Source organism: Mobula hypostoma, chromosome 3 (genome assembly GCF_963921235.1).
Source record: "Mobula hypostoma chromosome 3, sMobHyp1.1, whole genome shotgun sequence".
Lineage (NCBI taxonomy): Eukaryota > Metazoa > Chordata > Chondrichthyes > Myliobatiformes > Myliobatidae > Mobula > Mobula hypostoma.
In genome coordinates, this window is record NC_086099.1 from 40,240,217 (window position 1) to 40,262,219 (window position 22,003).

General features: G+C 43.5%; 1 protein-coding gene across 1 annotated transcript in view; it reads left to right on the forward strand.

Annotated features, from left to right (window-relative positions):
- Positions 1–22,003, forward strand: part of itga1 (integrin, alpha 1) — a 227,008-nt gene that overhangs the window by 194,421 nt on the left and 10,584 nt on the right. The window contains exons 29-30 of the mRNA XM_063042906.1: positions 8,759–8,863; positions 14,460–14,573. Coding sequence (XP_062898976.1) covers positions 8,759–8,863; positions 14,460–14,573 — 219 coding nt within the window. The remainder of the gene's footprint in view (positions 1–8,758; positions 8,864–14,459; positions 14,574–22,003) is intronic.

A 22,003-nucleotide genomic window follows, 5' to 3' on the forward strand; every position in this document is an offset into this window, starting at 1 on the left:
ATATTTATAGCCCTGTTCATTAATGTTTTGCCAACCAGGCTATGATGCTTGCTTCTTGTGGGCTTCGGTCACAGAGCATGGACTTGTAGTCATTCCAAAATACTGATTGCTTAAAAATCCAGCCACTGAACAGGATCAGATTTATCTGATACAGACTCAGTGGGCACACTTCCTAGGGTAAGTTCATTTCAATGCAGTGAAGCAGATGTGAGGGACAAAGGTAAGTGACAGATAAATTACAGCATTTGAATTAATTGAGCTTATTTTCATGCTTTGAATTTTCAGTCATTTTAATTTTTGTTAACCGTTTGAAGTAGACTTATGGGTGGGTCTTGATCAGGCAATCTGTATGACGACAAAGATCTGGCAAAATACTGTGCATTACTCATTAGCGTCAGGATATCTGTCAAGAGTAATTCAGTATTGGCAGATCCACATGTAGATCAGCAGCAAGGACAAGACACTCGTCACTGATGGTCGTGAGAGCTTGGGAACATTGGAAGCAGGAGTCCGAGTAGACAATCCAGACTTCTGATCCTACACCACCATCCATCAGCATTCTTGCTGATCTTCTCTCTCAGAACAATAGGAACAGAATTAGGCCATTCAGTAAGAGTCTGCCACTCCATCATTGCTAATTTATAATTCCTCTCAATCTTTGATGCCCAGATTAATCAAGAGCCCATCAGCCTCAGCAAAATTATACTCAATGACCCGGACTCCACAGCTACCTGTGACAATGAATTCCACTATCCTCTGGCTAAAGAAATTACTGCTCATTTCTGCTTAAAATGACCATCCCTCTAGTCTGAGGCTGTGCTGTCTGGTCCTAGACTCACTCACTATGGGAAACATCCACTCTATCCAGAAATCTCAATATTCAATAGGATTCAATGAGACCCCCCTTCATTTGTCTAAACTCCCGTGAGTACAGGCCCAGCCATCGAATGCTCCTCACATGTTAACCTTTTCATTCCCAGTATTATTTACATAAACCTCCACTGGACCCTCTCCGATGCTAGCTCATTTTTTTTCTTGGATAAGGGGTTCAAAATTGCTCACAGTACTAAAACGCAAACACGAGGAAATCTGCAGATGCTGAAATTTCAAGCAACACACATGAAAGTTACTCGTGAACGCAGCAGGCCAGGCAGCATCTCTCAGAAGAGGTACAGTCGACGTTTCGGGCCGAGACCCTTCGACAGGACTAACTGAAAGAAGAGCTAGTAAGAGATTTGAAAGTGGGAGGGGGAGGGGGAGATCCGAAATGACAGGAGAAGACAGGAGGGGGAGGAATGGAGAGCTGGACAGTTGATTGGCAAAAAGGATATGACAGGATCATGGGACAGGAGGCCTGGGGAGAAAGAAAAGGGGGAGGGGGGGTTAAAAGCCCAGAGGATGGGCAAGGGGTATACTGAGAGGGACAGAGGGAGAAAAAGGAGAGAGAGAATAGTTTTATCCGCTCAGGAGATCTCCCATCCACTGCTACCAACCTTATAGTTCCCACACCCCGCACTTCCCGTTTCTACCTCCTACCCAAGATCCACAAACCTGCCTGTCCTGGTAGACCTATTGTCTCAGCTTGCTCCTGCCCCACTGAACTCATTTCTGCATACCTCAACATGGTTTTATCCCCCTTGTTCAATCCCTTCCTACCTATGTTCATGACACTTCTCACTCTCTGAAACTTTTTGATGATTTTAAGTTCCCTGGGCCCCCACCGCTTTATTTTCACCATGGATATCCAGTCCCTATATACTTGCATCCCCCATCAGGAAGGTCTCAAAGCTCTCAGCTTCTTTTTGGATTCTAGACCTAACCAGTTCCCTTCTACTACCACTCTGCTCCATCTAGTGGAATTAGTCATCACTCTTAATAATTTCTCCTTTGACTCCTCCCATTTCCTCCAAACTAAAGGTGTGGCTATGGGCACCCATATGGGTCCTAGCTATGCCTGCCTTTTTGTTGGCTTTGTGGAACAATCTATGTTACAAACCTATTGTGGTATCTGTCCCCCACTTTTCCTTCACTACATCGACGACTGCATTGGCGCTGCTTCCTGCACGCATGCTGAGCTCGTTGACTTCATTAACTTTGCCTCCAACTTTCACCCTGCCCTCAAGTATACCTGGTCCATTTCCGACACCTCCCTCCCCTTTCTTGATCTTTCTGTCTCTGTCTCTGGAGACAGCTTATCTACTGATGTCTACTATAAACCTACTGACTCTCACAGCTACCTGGACTATTCCTCTTCTCACCCTGTCTCTTGCAAAAATGCCATCCCCTTCTCGCAATTCCTCCGTCTCCGCCGCATCTGCTCTCAGGATGAGGCTTTTCATTCCAGGACGAGGGAGATGTCCTCCTTTTTTAAAGAAAGGTGCTTCCCTTCCTCCACCATCAACGCTGCTCTCAAACACATCTCTCCCATTTCACGCACATCTGCTCTCACCCCATCCTCCTGCCACCCCACTAGAAATAGGGTTCCCCTGGTCCTCACCTACCACCCCACCAGCCTCCGGGTCCAACATATAATTCTCCGTAACTTCTGCCACCTCCAACGGGATCCCACCACCAAGCACATCTTTCCCTCCCCCCCCCCCCCGGCTTTCTACAAGGATCGCCCCCTGCGCGGCTCCCTTGTCCATTCGTCCCCCCGCATCCCTCCCCACCGATCTCCCTCCTGGCACTTATCCTTGTAAGTGGAACAAGTGCTACACATGCCCTTACACTTCCTCCCTTACCACCATTCAGGGCCCCAGACAGTCCTTCCAGGTGAGGCGACACTTCACCTGTGAGTCGGCTGGGGTGATATACTGCGTCCAGTGCTCCCGATGTGGCCTTCTATATATTGGCGAGACCCGACACAGACTGGGAGGTCGTTTCGCTGAACACCTACGTTCTGTCCGCCAGAGAAAGCAGGATCTCCCAGTGGCCACACATTTTAATTCCACGTCCCACTCCCATTCTGATACGTCTATCCACGGCTTCCTCTACTGTAAAGATGAAGCCACACTCAGGTTGGAAGAACAACACCTTGTATTCTGTCTGGGTAGCCTCCAACCTGATGGCATGACCATTGACTTCTCTAACTTCTGCTAATGCCCCACCTCCCCCTCGTACCCCATCCATTATTTATTTATATACACACATTTTTTTTCTCCCTCTCTCCTTTTTCTTCCTCTGTCCCTCTCACTATATCCCTTGCCCATCCTCTGGGTTTTTCCCCCCGCTTCCCCTTTTCTTTCTCCCTAGGCCTCCTGTCCCATGATCCTCTCATATCCCTTTTGCCAATCACCTGTCCAGCTCTTGGCTCCATCCCTCCCCCTCCTGTCTTCTCCTATCATTTTGGATCTCCCTCTCCCCCTCCCACTTTCAAATCTCTTACTAGCTCTTATTTCAGTTAGTCCTGACGAAGGGTCTCGGCCCGGAACGTCGACTGTACCTCTTCCGAGAGATGCTGCCTGGTCTGCTGAGTTCACCAGCAACTTTTATGTGTGTTGCACAGTACTAAAAGTGCAGTCTGATCGATGCCTTATAAAGCCTCAGCATTATATCCTTGCTCTTATATCCTAGTCCTCTCAAAATGAATGCTATCATTGCATTTGCCTTCCTTACACCAACTCTACCTGCAAATTAACCTTTAGGGAATCCTGCGCAAGAACGCCCAAGTCCCTTTGCATTTCTGATTTTTGAATTTTCTCCCTGTTTAGAAAATGGTCTGCACCTTTATTCCTTCTACCAAAGTGCATGGCCATAGACTTCCCTACACTATATTCCATCTACAATACTTTGCCCATTCTCCCAATCTGTCTGAGTCCTTCTGCATATGCCCTGCTTCCTCAGTACTGCTTGCCCCTATCTTCACATCATGCGCAAGCTTGGCCACAAAGCCATCAATTCCATCTTCCAATTCATTCACATATAACGTGAAAAGGAGCAGTCCCAACACCGACCCTTATGGAACACCATGAGTTACCGGCAGCTAATCAGAAAAGGCCTCCTTTATTCCCACTCTTTGCCTTCTGCCAGTCATCCAGTCTTCTATTTATACCAGTATCTTTCCTATGATACCATGGGCTCTTAAGTAGCCTCATGTGTGGCACCTTGTCACAGGCTTTCTACCCATCTAGAAAACTAGCACACAATAACAAGTACACAGTTATAACCAAAGCATTTAGGTAACTGTATAATGTCCATTTGGAGATGTACAAATGGCCTCCAAGGGGAGGGACCAGCAGTGGCAGATACTGATAGTGTTTTCCTAGGATTATATCTCTGGCAAATGATGGTTTGCTGTCACTTTCCTGCTGTAGTTGGGAATCCTGGTGCATATCATTCATTTTTGGTTATACACATAGTGGGCTTTAGTCCAATAAATCTTTTTGGCCACTGGTGCATTACTGATATAATTGTATAAGTTCATTAATAGAATTTGTGAAAGAGGTCAGAGTCTGAATATACTAAGGTATCATCAGGCCATTAGGGTCTCCTGTTGCTGTCTTGGCAGTGGATTCAACCAATTTGTTATCTTTAGTTAATTCATCATTTCTATTAGTGTGAGCTACACATTTTGTAATAGTAATTGCAGAAGGTAATCCAATATCAAAAATAAATTTGTCAAGTTTCTTGAAGAGGTGAGGAAGTCCTGTAGTTTCCCTAACTGTCCATAATCATGTGCTGCTCCAAAGGCATAATGAGTCAGTATAGATGTTTACAGCAACACCAGCTGCAAAGATGTAAGTTCTTGTTAAGGCAAGAAGTTCAGCAGACAATAAGACCAAACAGGATGTGTCTGAATTAATGTACTGTGTTTTGACCAAAGCTGCAGTTTCTCCCTCAACACCTGTGACCTTTGTCAGCCTGAGCATGTAAAAGGACTACAGAGTATTGTCCAGAGGTTTGGGGAAACATAGAACCAAATTATCCACATACTGAACCAGCTTGGAAGTGTTTTTGTAAGATCTCATTACGCTTTAACATCAGACATCATTACTTCATTTTGCCCGAAGCATTTCTGGTACTTAAGCAAGTAAGCATTCTGTTATCATCATTCTGTGTCTGGGAAAGGCTCAGGACTTGCTACTCAAAGTTAGTGAGCACTCAAGCGTGAGCAAGCGACAGCAGTACCCCAAAGACTACTTGTTCACCCAGTATTCAACATACCACAGGCGCTCCTTAATAAGGGAGAAAGAGGTGTCCGTTTCACAGTGAGAGGGGAGACATAACAAACAATTTGCTGGTTTATGATGTTAAAAGTCAGTTGTGTCACTTTTTCCGAGCTCCGTGTCCAAAGATCTTGGGTCGCTGGGCACACAGCCAGATATCTTCTGTCTCCAATGACACACCGATCTTCTGCAGAGGCACCGACCTTTGATTTTCTCCCCCCACCTCCCCCCCTCCGTTTCCAGAGCCACAAAATCTCGGTCCTCCAAAGATGAGTGAAGCTCTTAGGCCGAGCCCTTGGCGTGCCGAACAACGGCCATTTGTGAAACCACGAGTGCAGGTCCCATTCCCACAATGAACCATAGTTAGCGCATAACCCCAGGTCAGGGTCTTCAAAAAAACCCTGAAAGGGAAAAATAGAGATATTAAAGATGGAAATAGGGCTGCTTCCAAAGATGCAGGCAAAGGAGTCGCCATTAGGTGCCATTAATCCTCCTACGCTCCTTTTTAAATACCTTTGTCATATCTCTCCTCTCTCTTCTACATTCTAGGGAATAAAGTCCTAACTTTTTCAGCCTTTCCTTACAAGTCAGATCATCAAGTCGTGGCAACATACTTCTAAATTTTGTCTCTCTTATTGACTCTTTCAATCTTATTGACTTCTTTCCTGAAGGTCACCAAAGCTGCATACATTGCACCAAATTAAGCCTTACCAACATCTTACACAACTTCAACATAACATCCCATCTCCTGTACTCAGTACTTAAATATATGAAGGCCAATGTGCCAAAAGCTTTATGACCCTACCTACTTGTGATGCCACTTTCAAGGAATTATGGATCTGTGTTCCCAGATCCCTCTTCGACCGTACTCCTCAGTGCCCTATTGCTCACAATATAAGTCCTACCCTAGTTTGCCCTCTTGAGGTCCTCAGCCTTGTCTGCATTAAATTCCATCTACCATTTCTCAGCCCATCTTTCCAAGTGATCCAGATCTCACTGCAAGCTTTCATAGTCTTCCTCGCTGTCCACTACACCCCAAAGCAACACACACAAAATGCTTGAGAAACTGAGAAAGACAGGCAGCATCTATGGAAATAAATAGATGTTTCAGGCTGAGACCCTTCTTCGGGACGTTCCAATCTTGGTAGCAAAGGGCGAAGGGGAAGGAGAGGGAAGGGGCGGGGGGGGGGGCAGTGCTATCTAGGACTTGGAACTGATCAGCCACCAGGACACAATTCCATTCTGCCAAATAATGAATTCAAGGGTTAGCCATTTCAGTGGAACGTCCACTAACTGTCGCCACTGATTGACTGGACTCTGACAACTTAAACTCATTCCTCAATCACACTTTATTTACGTGTGCACAAGGAACGCAACTGAGCTTCTCCAGTATTTTCTGTATGTTGCTTTAGGGGTGTCATGTTCTGAAGTCTGGCCAAAAAAATGTCATTTTTATACAGAAATTGACTAGTTGTACAGATATTGACCCAACAGAAACAGTGCACTTCTGAATCCCATCATTTGCATATTTAAGTATCCATCATAAAACATATTTCATGTGTTAATAAGCAATTACATCTATGTGTTAAAGGCCAATAATAATTGAACATAAGTTAAGTACTTGAATTGCTGATAAAGTACTTAGGAATGGTAAGTGCTGCTTCTTTATCTTCTCTTGGTATGCTTGGGGACCTTGATTCGCAGGCTTGAACAGAAAGGCTGTTACAAGAGTTAAGCTTCCAAGGGCCATGTTCAGCCTGGCACTATGTCTGCACACTGTGTCTCTCAGCTTATCATCTTGATTGCTGCTTTAGTGAACTTTAACACACCAGAAAGGCTGTACAAAGTGCCTACACCCTGCACACCATTTTACCATTTTGGCTCTTGCTTGGCTGCAATTTCCACCGCAGCAGATAGAGTGAGAAAGTAATTCCAGGTGTTATCAGAGGAGACATGAAGTTATGCTGATCCTTTAAAAATCACTGACGTATTGGGTTCAGTTCTGGTTACCTCACTGCAGGAAGTAAGCATAAGTACTGGAGTGTAAAGATCTGCATCAGTGATTCCTGGAATGGTCCTTAACTCAACCAAGAAATACAAGTTTTTTTTACATTTAATCTGTCACACCCTTTAAGAATGTTGTTTGACTTAATAAGATCTTGCATTCTTCTAAAATAAGTTCCAGTAAATCTGCCAGTTTTGTGTATCTTCACACTTCTCACTTTGGCAGGTACATCCTTGCTGAAATGAAGACAACAAAACTTTACCCAATACTTCAGAATTCTCTCTTTACAATTGGAGTACTTATATATTAAAATCCTGTCATAATAGATGCTAACATGTTAATTTCTCTGATAACTTCTCAGCAAAAACAATGAAGTTCCTTTAAAAATCAACAGTACCCAGACTCTCACAAATATTCTGTGTTTCTGTTATGTTACCATAGTGGATGACCTCCCATTTTGACATATTCCACCAGTAATGTCCTTATCCATTCACTCGGCTGGTCTATAATCCCTTAAAGGGTCCTTGCATTGTCTCAAATTCACAGTCCCCCAAGGTTAGTATCAACAGCAAACAAAGAAGCATGACACCCCAGCTAAATTGTTGATGTAGATTGAGAATTGCTGGGGCCCAAGCACAGATTTCTGTGGTACCTGAGAAATGGGACGAGTCCTTTCACTTGGATTGGTTCTGCCCAGATAAAGGGTCTAAACCTGAAACTTCAACTGTCCATTTCCCTCCATAGATGCTGGCCCACGGAGTTCCTCCAGCATCTTTGTGACTTACTATTTAACTGATTAGAGGTTTATTTCTTTGAGGCAAGACTACTGTTCCCCAGCTTTTTTCCCAAGCTAACTTTTAATCTTAAATTCTATTGGCTGTTCTTGTAATCAGATCCCTTCACAAAGTAAACTGAACTGCAAAAAATCAAGGTAATCGGCAAAATATTCAGATATGCCTCAACTTGCATGGTAAACTCAGTTTCTTCTACTATTTCCTTGCTATTAAAATAATCTGTCTGAGTTCATGTTATATTATTGTCCCTGCCTTAGCTCGTTTGCTATCAAAATATCTTCAATGACTTTTTACATCCTGGATTCCTGTATTCTAATGACCCCCTTGGCTGACCTTCAATTTTCCATAAACTAACTCATACAAAATTCTGCTCTCCATAACCATGAATATGCTAAGGGCAGCTCACTCTTACACAACACGTCCAATTTAAAATACTCTTTCTCATCTTAAGTCCCCTCTATGACTCCTGCCTACATTCTGCTTCCACAACCAAATAATAACTCCCCATTTCTACAATGCCAACCTCTTCTGCATTCTACAATCCCTTGAACCCTGCATGTCTTGTATTCCAATTACAAAGCCCTGTTTTATATCTGTGTTACAAAAATTGATATGATGCTAAAATCCAAACCCATTTGTACCTCTGTAAGCTATCTAACAAATTGTTTGTTTCATGCAACAAAATTAGTTGTCTAATGGATTTTATGTAAAAGAAAAGAAAAACGAAACAGCTAATCTATAGTTGGAATAAGTTGGCTATTTTGAAATATGACCAGTGTCTTTTGTTGTTACAGGCAGATTTTAAGTCAATAAGTTTAATTGTATCAGCTACACTAACGATTGAAGATTCTCCATTTGTGGTGCTGAACAAAGCAAAGGAAAAAAGCGATCTGAGGGCTGTAAGTAGTTATTTTCTATCGACAATAACCTTTATCAATGGCCCTCAGTGTTGACCCAGGTCAGTTCTGACTAAACTTCTCTATCTTCCAGTAATATTTCCGCCTCTGCTTTTTCTCTTCTTTCATTCCCCGCGCTGGCTTCCTTCTTACTTCTTCTCTTTTCCTCACCTGCCTAACACCTCGTCCTTCCCTTTCCCCATGGCCCCCTCTCCTCTCCCTATCAGATTCCTCTGTCTTCAAACCTTTACCTTCAGTCATTTTCCATCTATCACTGCCCAGCATCTCACTTTATCCTACCACCTTGGCTTATACTTCTTCCCCTCCCCCCACTTTCTTGTTCTGGCTTCTTCCGTTCCAGTCCTGATTGAAGTGTCTCAGTCCAAAACGTGGACTGTTCATTCCTTTCCATAGATGCTGCCTGACCTGTTGAGTTCTTCCAGCATTTTGTGTATGCTTCTCTGGATTTCCAGCATCTGCAGAATCTCTTGTGTTTATGAATTTCTCTCACATTTTGTGTATGTTACTCTTAACTTCATTTTCCTGGGTTCCTTCCATTTAAATCACAGTGGATGATGTTGTGAAAAGCTCCCCATATCATATTTCTGTTTGGAGGATCCTGTGCAGCACAAATTAGCACCTTTCCCATATTACTGTAAAAAAAAATTACAATTCAAAGCACTTCATTGTCTATTGGTTTTTGGTACATTCTGAGGACAAGAGTGTAGTTGAATAAGTGCACATTTCTTTTACGTCCTTCAAGGAGATATCAGTCACATACATTTCTTCATAGGTTGGGATAAAAGCTAAGCAGATGGGGTCAAGGCCACCAGCAGAGTGTTTTGACCTTGACCATATATCACCCAAGAGACAGTGCCTCAACAAGGTCTGTCTAAATATTGGCAGGATGTGGCAGCCAGCCAATGAGCAGAGACAGGATATGAGGCACTGCTCTTCTGTACGCCTACTGGCATTATAAAGTTGATCTAATGAAAGCATTATTGCTGAATAATTGCTGAAAGGATAATTGCTGAAATATATTTGGTCATAGATTCAGGTCCAGCTCACTCCTACACTGTTACATTCACTCATGTTTCTGAATGAGTATTTCTCCATCCAAACACTTTGATGCATGTCCACATTTGACCTCAGCATCTTTACTTATATGGAGTTAATTAAGGCTGACTCTGACTGCTATTGCTGATGTTCTCTACTTCACTCTGTCTTCCACCCGTCTCCACCGCTGAGTGCATTTACATAGAGTGCTGCCACAAGAAAGCACCATCCATCATCAAAGACCCTCACCATACAGACCATGCCCACTTCTGTACCCCCTGCCCAATGTAAGTAGCAAGAAGCCTTAGGTCCCACACCACCAGGTTCAGGAACAGTTACGCCACAACCATCAGGCCAATGAACCGGTGTGGATAACTTCAATCACCAATACTCTAAACTGATTTTATGACCTACAGATTCACTTCCAAGGAAGTGCTGTGTTTTTTTTTTGATTTGTACATTTTGCCTTCTTATGCACATCGGTTGTTTGTCAGAATTTTTTCATAAATTCTATTGTATTTCTTCTGTTTCCCTGTAAGTTCCTGCAAGAAAATGAATCTCTAGTATGAAGTAACATGTGCGTACTTGGATAATAAATTTACTTTGGACTTTCAATTACAGCCAGAAGCATCCTCCTAAATTATGCAAACAACCAAGTCAAGTGTTTGCCCTTTGTTGTGATGTACTCCAGAACTTGTTGCATTTTAGCTAAACTGTATCAGCACAGCTACAACACTGGCATCTACCCACCAATGCAAAAAAATTGACTGGGTATGTCATGCCACAAGAAACAGGACTAATTCTACCAGCTCTATTACCACCTCATGTAGTCAACTTTGAGTTATCAACATAATAATGGAAAGGACAAGAAAAGACAATCAACCGTGCAGTCAAACAGTATGTGGTTAGCAACAACCTCCTGACAAAAGCTCCGTCTGGGCTCCAACAAAGTCAGTAAGCTTCTGAGCTCATTGCAGTTAGTCCAAACATGGACAAATAAACAGAGCTCCTGCAATGAACTGAGAGTATCTGCCCTTAACATCAAGGCAACATTTGAGTGTGACATCAAGGAGCCCTGGTTAAACTGGAGGTAATGGGAGTCAGAAGGAAAGCCCTCCCTCCACTGGTTGGAATCATACCTAGCAGGTAGGAAGATAACTGCAGTGGTTGGAGGTCAATCATCATAGCCACAGGACATCTCTGCAGGAGTTCCTGAGGTGAAGCTTCCTAGGCCTGACCATCTTCAACTGCTTCTTCCATCATAAGGTCAGAAGTAGGGATGTTTGTTGATAGCTGCACAACATTCAATGCCATTCATAACTCCAGAGATCATGAATTAGTCAACATTAAAATTCAGCAAGACCTGGCAATATCCAGGCCTCAATTGAGGTGGCAATTAACTTGCATGCTATAAGTGTCAGGCAGTGACAATATTCAACAAGAGAAAAACTATTACCATCACCAAATCCCCCAATCTCATTATCCTGGAGATTGCATTGACTAGAAAATGAACTGGTGTGGCCACATGCACAATTTCATATCTGATTTCATACCTCCTCAAATTCTGACCTTAAGTACAAAGCTAAAGTCAAGGGAGTGATGGAATACTTAGTACTTGCCTGGATGAGTGCAGGTTCAACAATGAGAAATTCAACACCTTACAAGACATAGCAATCTGCCTGGTAGGAAACCCATCCACAACCATTCACTCACTCTACCACATAGTAGCTACAGGTTGTAAGACTATCGGATACATTGCTGCAACTCACCAAGACTCCTTAGCCAACTCTTTCCAGACCCACAGTCTCTACCAACTAGAAAGTTCAAGGTAAATTTTATTATTTTATATGTCACCGAATACTACTGTGAGATTCATTTTCTTACAGGCATTCACAGTAGAACAAAGAAATACAACAGAATCAATGAAAAACGACATACAAACAAAACCTCTCAAATTGTGCAGAACAAAAATGCGTAGTAATATTTAAAATATATTACCAAACAAATAATAATGAGGACAAGGGTTGCAGAACCCTTGAAAGTGAGTGCAAAGGTTGTCTTCAAGGGACAATTTCGAATGAGGTTGGAGGCGACATCGGATGCACGGCAACTCTGGCAGGCTTTGCAAGACATTACTTCTTACAAAGCGAAACCCAATAGCATGAATGGCAGCGATGTTTCACTACCAGATGAACTCAACGCCTTCTATGCCCGCTTTGAAAGGGAGGACACAGCTACAGCTGTGAAGATCCCTACTGCACCCGGTGACCCTGTGATCACTATCTCACAAAGAAAGTGAACCCTCGCAAGGCGGAAGGTCCCAATGGAATACCTGGTAAGGCTCTGAAAACCTGTGCCAACCAACTAGTGGGATATTCAGGGACACTTTCAACCTTTCACTGCTACAGGCAGAAGTTTCACTTGCTTCATAAAGGCAACAATTATTCCGGTGCTTAAGAAGGATAATGTGATCTGCCTTAATGACTATCACCTGGTAGCATTCACATCGACAGTGATGAAATACTTTGAGAGGTTGGCCTGAATACTAGACTGAACTCCTGCCTCAGCAAGGACCTGGACCCATTACCACAATAGGTCAACGGCAGACACAATCTCAATGGCTCTCCACACGGCTTTAGACCACCTGGACAATACAAACACCTACGTCAGGATGCTGTTCACCAATTATAGCTCAGAATTTAATACCATCATTCCCACAATCCTGATTGAGAAGTTGCAGAACCTGGGCCTCTGTACCTCCCTCTGCAATTGGATCCTTGACTTCCCAACTGGAAGACCACAATCTGTGCGGATTGGCGATAACAGCTCCTTCTCACTGACAATCAACATTGGCGCACCTCAGGGGTATGTGCTTAGCCCACTGCTCTACTTTTTATATACACATGACTGTGTGGCTAGGCATAGCTCAAATACCATCTATAAATTTGCTGATGATACAACGATTGTTGGTAGTATCTCAGGTGGTGACGAGAGGGCGTACAGGAGTGAGATATGCCAACTTGTGGAATTGTGCCACAGCAACAACCTGGCACTCAATGTCAGTAAGACGAAAGAGCTGATTGTGGTCTTCAGGAAGGATAAGACGAAGGAACACATACCAATCCTCATAGAGGGATCAGAAGTGGAGAAAGTGAGCAGCTTCAAGTTCCTGGGTGTCAAGATCTCTGAGGATCTAACCTGCTCCCAACATATCAATGTAGTCATAAAGAAGGCAAGACAGCGGCTATACTTTATTAGGAGTTTGAAGCAATTTCGCAGGTCAACAAATACACTCAAAAACTTCTATAGTTGTACTGTGGAGAGCATTCTGACAGGCTGCATCACTGTCTGGTATGAAGGGGCTACTGTACAGGACCGAAAGAAGCTGCAGGAGGTTATAAATCTAGTCAGTCCATCTTGGGCACTAGCCTACAACATACCCAGGACATCTTTAGGGAGCGATGTCTCAGAAAGGCAGCGCCATTATTAAAGACCTCCAGCACCCAGGGCATGCCCTTTTCTCACTGTTACCATCAGGTAGGAGGTACAGAAGCATGAAGGCACACACTCAGTGATTCAGGAACAGCTTCTTCCCCTCTGCCATCCGATTCCTAAATGGACATTGAACCCTTCGACACTACCTCACTTTTTTTTGAATATACAGTATTTCTGTTTTTGCATGTTTTTAATCTATTCAATATACATATTCTGTAATTGATATACTTATAATTATTTTTATTTCATTTTTTCTATATTATGTATTGCATTGAATTGCTGCTGCTAAGTTAACAAATTTCACGTCACATGCCGGTGATAATAAACCTGATTCTGATTCAGTGTTGTGGTGAGTGAAAATTCTCACACTGGTTCAGGAGTCTGATGGATGAAGAGTAACAGCTATACCTGAAACTGGTGGTATGGGACCTGGGACTCCTGTACCTCCTTCCTGAAAGTATCAGCAAGAGGACAGCATGGCCTGGATAGTAGGGGTCCTGGACAATGGATGCTGCTTTCTTGTCACAATAAGGAGGAGGGCAGCAAAAGCATAAAAACACCATCATCTTAATTGTACATCATTGTTCCTTCACGGTCACTGAGTCAAAACCTTACCTCTGCCTCCCTAATAGCAATATGTGGGTACCCATGCCTCAAAGACTGCTGTGGTTCAAGAAGGCAGCTCACCTTCTTAAAGGGCAGTTAGGGATAAGTAGTTAAATGCTAGCTTTTAAAGTGAACATTAAAAACGCTCATCCCTTGAATGAGTAAGAAAATCTTCCCCTTCAAATATATAACCAGATTTTGCTAAAGTGGAAAAAGTTAAAGGTTTCATCCCCAGCCAGTGTACATGATAATGGGCATAAGAAAGAGTGCAATATGATAATTTTGGAGCTTGTCACCTGATTTCTTCTATTTAAAAAATAGCCCTTTTCGTTTTCATGGTCATTTAAATTAAAAACGAAATAAATACAACCAAATAATAATGACTTTTGGAGCTTTTATCCTGAATTATGTAAATAATGATGAATTCAATTTCAACTCACAGGTGACTGTAGGCATATCAAAAGAATTCCATGGAGGAGTTCCAATCTGGGTGATTGTCCTGAGTATTCTTGCTGGCCTGCTGCTCCTAGCTCTTGTGATACTGGCACTGTGGAAGGTTAGTGACTCTGCTCTCCTATTCAAATTACTTGCCTCCTCCTCTTTCAGCTCTCCAAACTTGAGCAAGAACAAATTCCTTCTCTTTAGCAATTGTTTAGACACTTAATTTTTTAATGGCTTGGCAAAATGCAAAATGAAATATTAGCCAGCAAAATATAAGCAAGGCTAGACAGTTATAGGATGTTTAGAAGTAAAATTTAAGTTTCAGCCAGTAATTTCAACCAAGTGAACTTTGAGAAGAGTGCCAGCCAGTGGTTTGGTTTTTCATGTCGACTTAGTGATAATACCGGCTGATCTGAGTTAAGTGAGAAGCCATCCACATTGCGACTGAAAATATCAATGTAGCGGCAGGGAGTTCTTCAAAAGATAAAAAAAAAAACTGTAGCTAGACAAAAATCTGTTGTTCAGTTTAAAAGAAAATCACTGTCCAGAATTGACACTAATTACCAGGCATTTAATCCTCAGCAAAAAATGTCAGAGGAGAATCATATTGTTGAATATGGCTACATAAAAGTTGCATTCTTTGAGAGATAAAACATGGAAACATGCCCTCAGTCCATCGAGTCTGCTCCGTCTAACTTGTGTAATCCATAATTACACAAATCCTACTTGAGTCATTTTTTTAAATCCTCCCCTGCCACCATTTCTGTTCACTTCCCTGAGATTCTATCATTCACCCACACACTAGGGGGTAACTTACAGTGGCCAATTAACTGAACAACCTGCACGACTTTGGATTGGGGGGGGGGGGGAGGAGCCAGAGTGCACCCAGGAAACCCAGACAGTATCAGCGAGAAGTCAGAATTGAACTAGAACTGTGAGGCAGCAGCTGTACTGGCTGTGTCACTGCGCCACCCCAGTCTTCAGTGGTAGAAGTGATAAAAAATTCATAGCAGTGGCATTTGTGGCCCTCCATTGGTCTGCGTCGACCATGGATGTTACACCTTAGCTGTCAAAGTTGATACATAAGCCAGTGTGCAGGTCAGGGCAGTACGATATGGAGAGCAAGCAGCAGTTTTCCCCTCTCCATGCAGCGAGCAGCAGATGAATCTAAAGGAACAGCAGAAAGCGATACAGTTTGGCACCAGTGGCATCACAGGAGTAACCAGTTAGTGTTGAGCTCAATGTAGAGCTGCCTTAGGAACACCAGCTCTGGAATTTTCCTTGGGGTTTTCTCCTGAAGCTTTCTCCATGAGTGGGTATTGTCACAAGGCAGCGGAGGTTTGAAATCAGAGTTTTCCTTCTCCTTGATGTGCTGCCAACCACGGCTGATGAACCCCATCTGCCCAAAGCGACTGATTTTAGGTGCCAGTGACCCACCTTTGCCCCTTCTTCTGTCATTAGAAATAGTTCTGCTGGGCTTAGTAACTAAGCAAAACACAAGAGCCAGGAGATGGACTTGGTTGTCAGAGGCTATTTGAGATGCTTCCCAAGAGAAGCACTTAATAGGTAGTAGGAATTTATCCACACTAACCCCCAATGGCTATTATAGCCTTAAGGAATCAACAGTGGGATTATAGCACTGCCAATGGATCTCTAAGTGACAGTTTCAAATATAAAAACAGATTTTATAAAATTGGTGGCCAATCCATTGTATTGCCAGAGGAGTAGATGGGGATTCTGCTGCGATGTCAGTATGGCATTTCAAATATGTTTGTTCAGTCTGTTCCTGTAGTGGACAGTACTCCATTGGCTAGAAAGTGGACTTTCCTTAAACGGTGTGCTTAATAGATGCTATATTTAGTGCAAGAAATTGATCAATGGGACCCAAAAATGCAAAACTAAGAAAATTTACCTTTAGGTGGTTTTCAAGTTGATCACTGCATTAAAACACATCCTGTAATAGCCACTTGCTGCAACTGAAATGGTTGTACATGTGCCACAAGGAGTCATGGGAAGCAAGTCCCTGCCTCAAAGAACTCTCTGCATGACAGCCATGGTATATTGCCAGAAAACACTGCTACACAGGTAAGAAAAGTACAGAAGTGTGAGAGGGATAAGGGCCTTCATAATGTACGGCCATAGCTGTAGTCAGTGGGTACATTGAATCCTAAATCACAAATAGCAGTGATGTGTGAAATATGCAAAACATTAAAACCTCAAGAAGGCAAACATCTACATATCAACATCCATGTGCAAACTGTTGATTTATATCTCCTTACTAATTTGTAGAATGGTTTTCTTTTTGTTTTCTGATAAATAAAACAAAGTTCATTCATTGCTTTTTTTTTAACCTAAATTTCTGTCAGTAAGGCAGTGATAATCACAATAATATCACAAAATGAGTGTTGGAAAAATATCAGCTGTAATACTGAGATGTCAAGTTGAAACTGCCCCCTTGTTAAAACATTTTTAAAATAGCAGTGGTGTGCAGTTTGTAAAATACTTAAATGATTGTTGGAACTTAAAATCATTAAGAGTAGTACTTTTGCATATAAGAGATTCCTCAATTGTTTTTAGGCCTCCCTATTGCATGCTTACTCTGACAAGGAGGAGCCAAGCCAGCTGCTACGTAAAGGCTGACAACCAAGGCATATACTTCATGTCTTGCATCATAAGATATAGGAGCCGGATTAGGCCACTCAACCTATCGAGCCCTTCATTCCAACATCGCTATTTATTATTGTTCTAAGACCAGAGGCCCCTGCCTCAGAATAGAGGGGCGTCCTTTTAGAAAGGAGATGAGGAGGAATTTCTTTATCCAGAGAGCAGTGAATCTGTGGAATTCATTGCCACCGCAGCTGTGGAGGCCAAGTCTTAATGTATATTTAAGGCAGATTCTTGATTGGTCAGGGCATGAAGGGATATGGGGGGGAAGGCAGGAGACTGGGGCTGAGAGGGGAAAATGATCAGCCATGATGAAATGGCAGAGCAGACTTGATGGGCCAAATGGCCTAATTCTGCTCCTCTATCTTATGGTCTTATTTTGTTAAGCAGCCTCATGTACAGGACCTTGTTAAAGGCCCTCTGAAAGTCCAAACAAACAACATTTACTGATTGTCTGTCCTGCCTTTTATTTCGTCAAAGAATTCCAACAGATTTGTCAGACAAGATTTCCCCTTAAGGGAACTATACTGACTTTGGCCTATGTTATCATGCACCTCAAAGTACCCCAAAACATCATCCTTAATAAGATTCTAAAATCTTCCCAAACCACTGAAGTCAGTCCTTTCTTCTGCTTTCCACCCATCTTAAGGAGTAGGGTAATGAAGGCAATTTTCCAGTCCTCTGGAACAATTCCAGAATCAACTGATTCTTGAAAGATCATTACTAACGTCTCCACAGTCTCTTCAGCTACCTCGTTCAGAACCCTGGGGTGTAGTCAGCCTGGTCCAGGTGACTTATCTACCTTCAGATCTTTCAGCTTCCCAAGCACTTTCTCCTTAATAATAGCAACTACACTCCAAACTCCTGACACACTCAAATTTTTGGCTGCTAGTCGCTTCCACAGTGAAGACTGACACAAAAGACTTACTACATTTGTCTGTCATTTCCTTGTCCCCTATTACTACTTCTCCAGTTTCATTTTCTAGTGGCCCAATATCCACTCTCGCCTTTCTTTTTACCATTTGTATATTTGAAAAAACTTTTGGTATCCTCTTTGACTAGCTTGCCTTCACACTTAATCTTTTCTCTCCTTGTGGTTTTTTAGTCACCTTTTGTTAGTTTTTAAAAGCTTCCCAATCCTTTGACTTCCCACTAATTTAGTTGTTTTAAATGATAATATGCCCTCTCTTTTACTACTATGCTGTCTAGTCTGCTACTGTTGCCTCATCCTCCCTTCAAGATACTTTTCCATCTTTGGAATACATCTCTCCTTCACCTTCTGAATTGCCCGCAGAATATCCAGCCATTGTTATTCTGCCATTATCCCTGCTAAAGTCCCCTTCCAATCAAATTTGGCCAGCTTCTCTCTAATGCCTCTGTAATTCCCTTTCCTCCACTCTAATACTGATAAATATGACTTTAACTTCTCCCTCTCAAACTGCATGAGTGAATACTGTTATGATCACTGCCTCCTAAAGGTTCTTTTACCTTAAGCTCCCTAGTCAAATCTGGTTCATTACACTACACCCAATTCATAATTACTTTTCCCCTAGAGGGCTCAACCATAGTTACTCTTAAAAAGCCATCTTGTGGGCTTTCTATAAAATCCCTCTCTTGGGATCTAGCATCAACCTGCTTTTCCCAATCTACCTGCATATTGAAATCCTTGATTATTTTGACTCAGCCACGTATCATATTTGCCTATCTTTATCTGTGCTTCAAGATCATCTACATTATTTTGAGTGCTGAGTGCATTCCAATATAATACCTTCAGTCGTATATTCACCACCATTTGTAATTTTGCCCCCATGTTACACTTCAACTCAGTCCACTGAATGCAAGGTCTCCCTATCGTCTGCCTGTCCCTCCTCGCAGTTTCACTACTCACTGCATCAACTTCTATACCAATTGCCCCATCCTCAGCTCCATCACTCCGGTTCTCATCCCCTCCCAACTTAGTTTAAACCTTCCCAACATCTCTAGCAAACCTGCCCACACGGATATTTGTCCCCTCGGGTTCCTTTTATTTTTTTTTTACCCGTCTTACCTCCCAGAAGACATCCCAATGATCCAGAAATCTGAAACCCTGACCTGCTACACCACTTCCTCAGCCATACGTTCATCTCCACTATTATCCCATATCTATCCTGACTAACGTGTGGTACTGGAAGTAATCCAGATATTAGTGTCTCGGATTCACACTCTAAAGCCTCTTCCCTAACTCCCAATACAGACTGCCCATGACCTCTTTCCCCCTTTGTACTGATGCCATTGGTGCCAACGTGCACCACAACTGCTGGCTGCTCACCCTCCCTCTTGAGAATCTTCTGCAGTCACTCTGAGACATCCTGGACGCTAGCACCTGGGAGGCAACACGCCATCCTGGTTTCTCTTTTGTGGCCACAGAATCCGTTGTCCATCCCCTTCACCACCGAGTCTCCTGTCACTATCGCTCTGCCTTGTTTTACCCTTCCCTGCTGAGCCTCAGAGCTAGCCACATTGCCACTTCAACACCCACTCTACCCCCCCCCCCCCAGCAGTATCCAAACAGGGTATACTTGTTGCTGAGGAGAACCCTTCACTGACTGCTTATTCTCCTTACTTCTCCTGCTGGTCGTCCACCTACTTTCCAAAGCCTGCACTCTGGGTGTGGCCACCTCAGTAAAAGTCTCACCTCTGGAGTTTTCAGCCTCCCCGATGGTCCTGAGTGCATCCAGCTCCAGCTCCAGTTCCTTTTACTTCTTTCACGTGGATTTGGAGAAGCTGCAGTTGTATCTCATGCAAACGACATCAGGATTATCCAGTTCCTAATCATAGTCATAGTCATACTTTATTGATCCCGGGGGAAATTGGTTTTCGTTACAGTTGCACCATAAATAATAAATAGTAATAGAAAAAGTAATAGTAATATTACTATTAGTAAATAGTAATAGTCATGGAAATAATAAATAGTAATAGAAAAATAGTAATAAATAGTTAAATAGTAATATGTAAGTTATGCCAGTAAATTATGAAATAAGTCCAGGACCAGCCTATTGGCTCAGGATGTCTGACTCTCCAAGGGAGGAGTTGTAAAGATTGATGGCCACAGGCAGGAATGACTTCCTATGACGCTCAGTGCTGCATCTCGGTGGAAGGAGTCTCTGGCTGAATGTACTCCTGTGCCCACCCAGTACATTATGTAGTAGATGGGAGACATTGACCAAGATGGCATGCAACTTAGACAGCATCCTCTTTTCAGACACCACCGTGAGAGAGTCCAGTTCCATCCCCACAACATCACTGGCCTTACGAATGAGTTTGTTGATTCTGTTGGTGTCTGCCACCCTCAGGCTGCTGCCCCAGCATAAAACAGCAAATATGATAGTACTGGCCAACACAGACTTGTTAAACATCCTCAGCATCGTCCGGCAGATGTTAAAGGACCTCAGTCTCCTCAGGAAATAGAGACGGCTCTGACCCTTCTTGTAGACACCCTCAGTGTTCTTAGACCAGTCCAGTTTATTGTCAATTTGTATCCCCAGGTATTTGTAATCCTCCACCATGTCCACACTGACCCCCTGGATGGAAACAGGGGTCACCGGTACCTTAGCTTTCCTCAGGTCTACCACCAACTCCTTAGTCTTTTTCACATTAAGCTGCAGATAATTCTACTCACACCATGTGACAAAGTTTCCTACCGTGGCCCTGTACTCAACCTCATCTCCCTTGCTGATGCATCCAACTATGGCAGAGTCATCAGAAAACTTCTGAAGATGACAAGACTCTGTGCAGTAGTTGAAGTCCGAGGTATAAATGGTGAAGAGAAAGGGAGACAAGACAGTCCCCTGTGGAGCCCCAGTGCTGCTGATCACTCTGTCGGACACGCAGTGTTGCAAGCACACGTACTGTGATCTGCCAGTCAGGTAATCAAGAATCCATTATACCAGGGAAGCATCCACCTGCATCGCTGTCAGCTTCTCCCCTAGCAGAGCAGGGCGGATGGTGTTGAACGCACTGGAGAAGTCAAAAAACATGACCCTCACAGTGCTCGCTGGCTTGTCCAGGTGGGCGTAGACACGGTTCAGCAGGTAGACGATGGCATCCTCAACTCCTAGTCGGGGCTGGTAGGCGAACTGGAGGGGATCTAAGTGTGGCCTGACAATAGGCCGGAGCAGCTTCAGAAAAAGTCTCTCCAGGGTCTTCATGATGTGGAAGGTCAATGCCACCGGTCTGTAGTCATTGAGACCGCTGGGGCGCGGCGTCTTCGGCACAGGGACGAGGCAGGACATCTTCCACAATACAGGAACCCTCCGGAGCCTCAGGCTCAGGTTGAATACATGGCGAAGTACTCCACATAGCTGAGGGGCACAGGTTTTGAGCACCCTGGTACTGACACGATCCGGTCCTGCAGCCTTGCTTGGGTTGAGACGTTTCAGCTGTCTTCTCACCTGTAGAGCTGTGAAGCCCACCGTGGTGGTTTCGTGTGGGGGAGGGGTATAGTCATGAGAGCAGGGTGGGGGACTGTGAGGAGGGGTAGGAGGGGAGAGTGGAATATGTGTTGGTTGGGGGCCGACAACAGATGGCTCATGTGGGGGATGGGCAGGGGTCACAATGTCAAATCTGTTAAAGAACAGGTTAAGTTCGTTAGCCCTGTCCACACTGCCCTCAGCTCCTCTGTTGCTAGTTTGCTGAAACCCACTGATGGTCCTCATCCCCCTTCAGACCTCTCTCATGTTGTTCTGCTGGAGTTTCCACTCAAGCTTCCTCCTGTTCCTGTCTTTAGCCTCCCTGATTCTGGCTTTCAGGTCCCTCTGTATTGCCCTCATCTTCTCCCTATTTCCATCCCTAAACATCCTCTTTTTAACATTCAGGATGTCCTTAATGTCCATTGTCACCCAT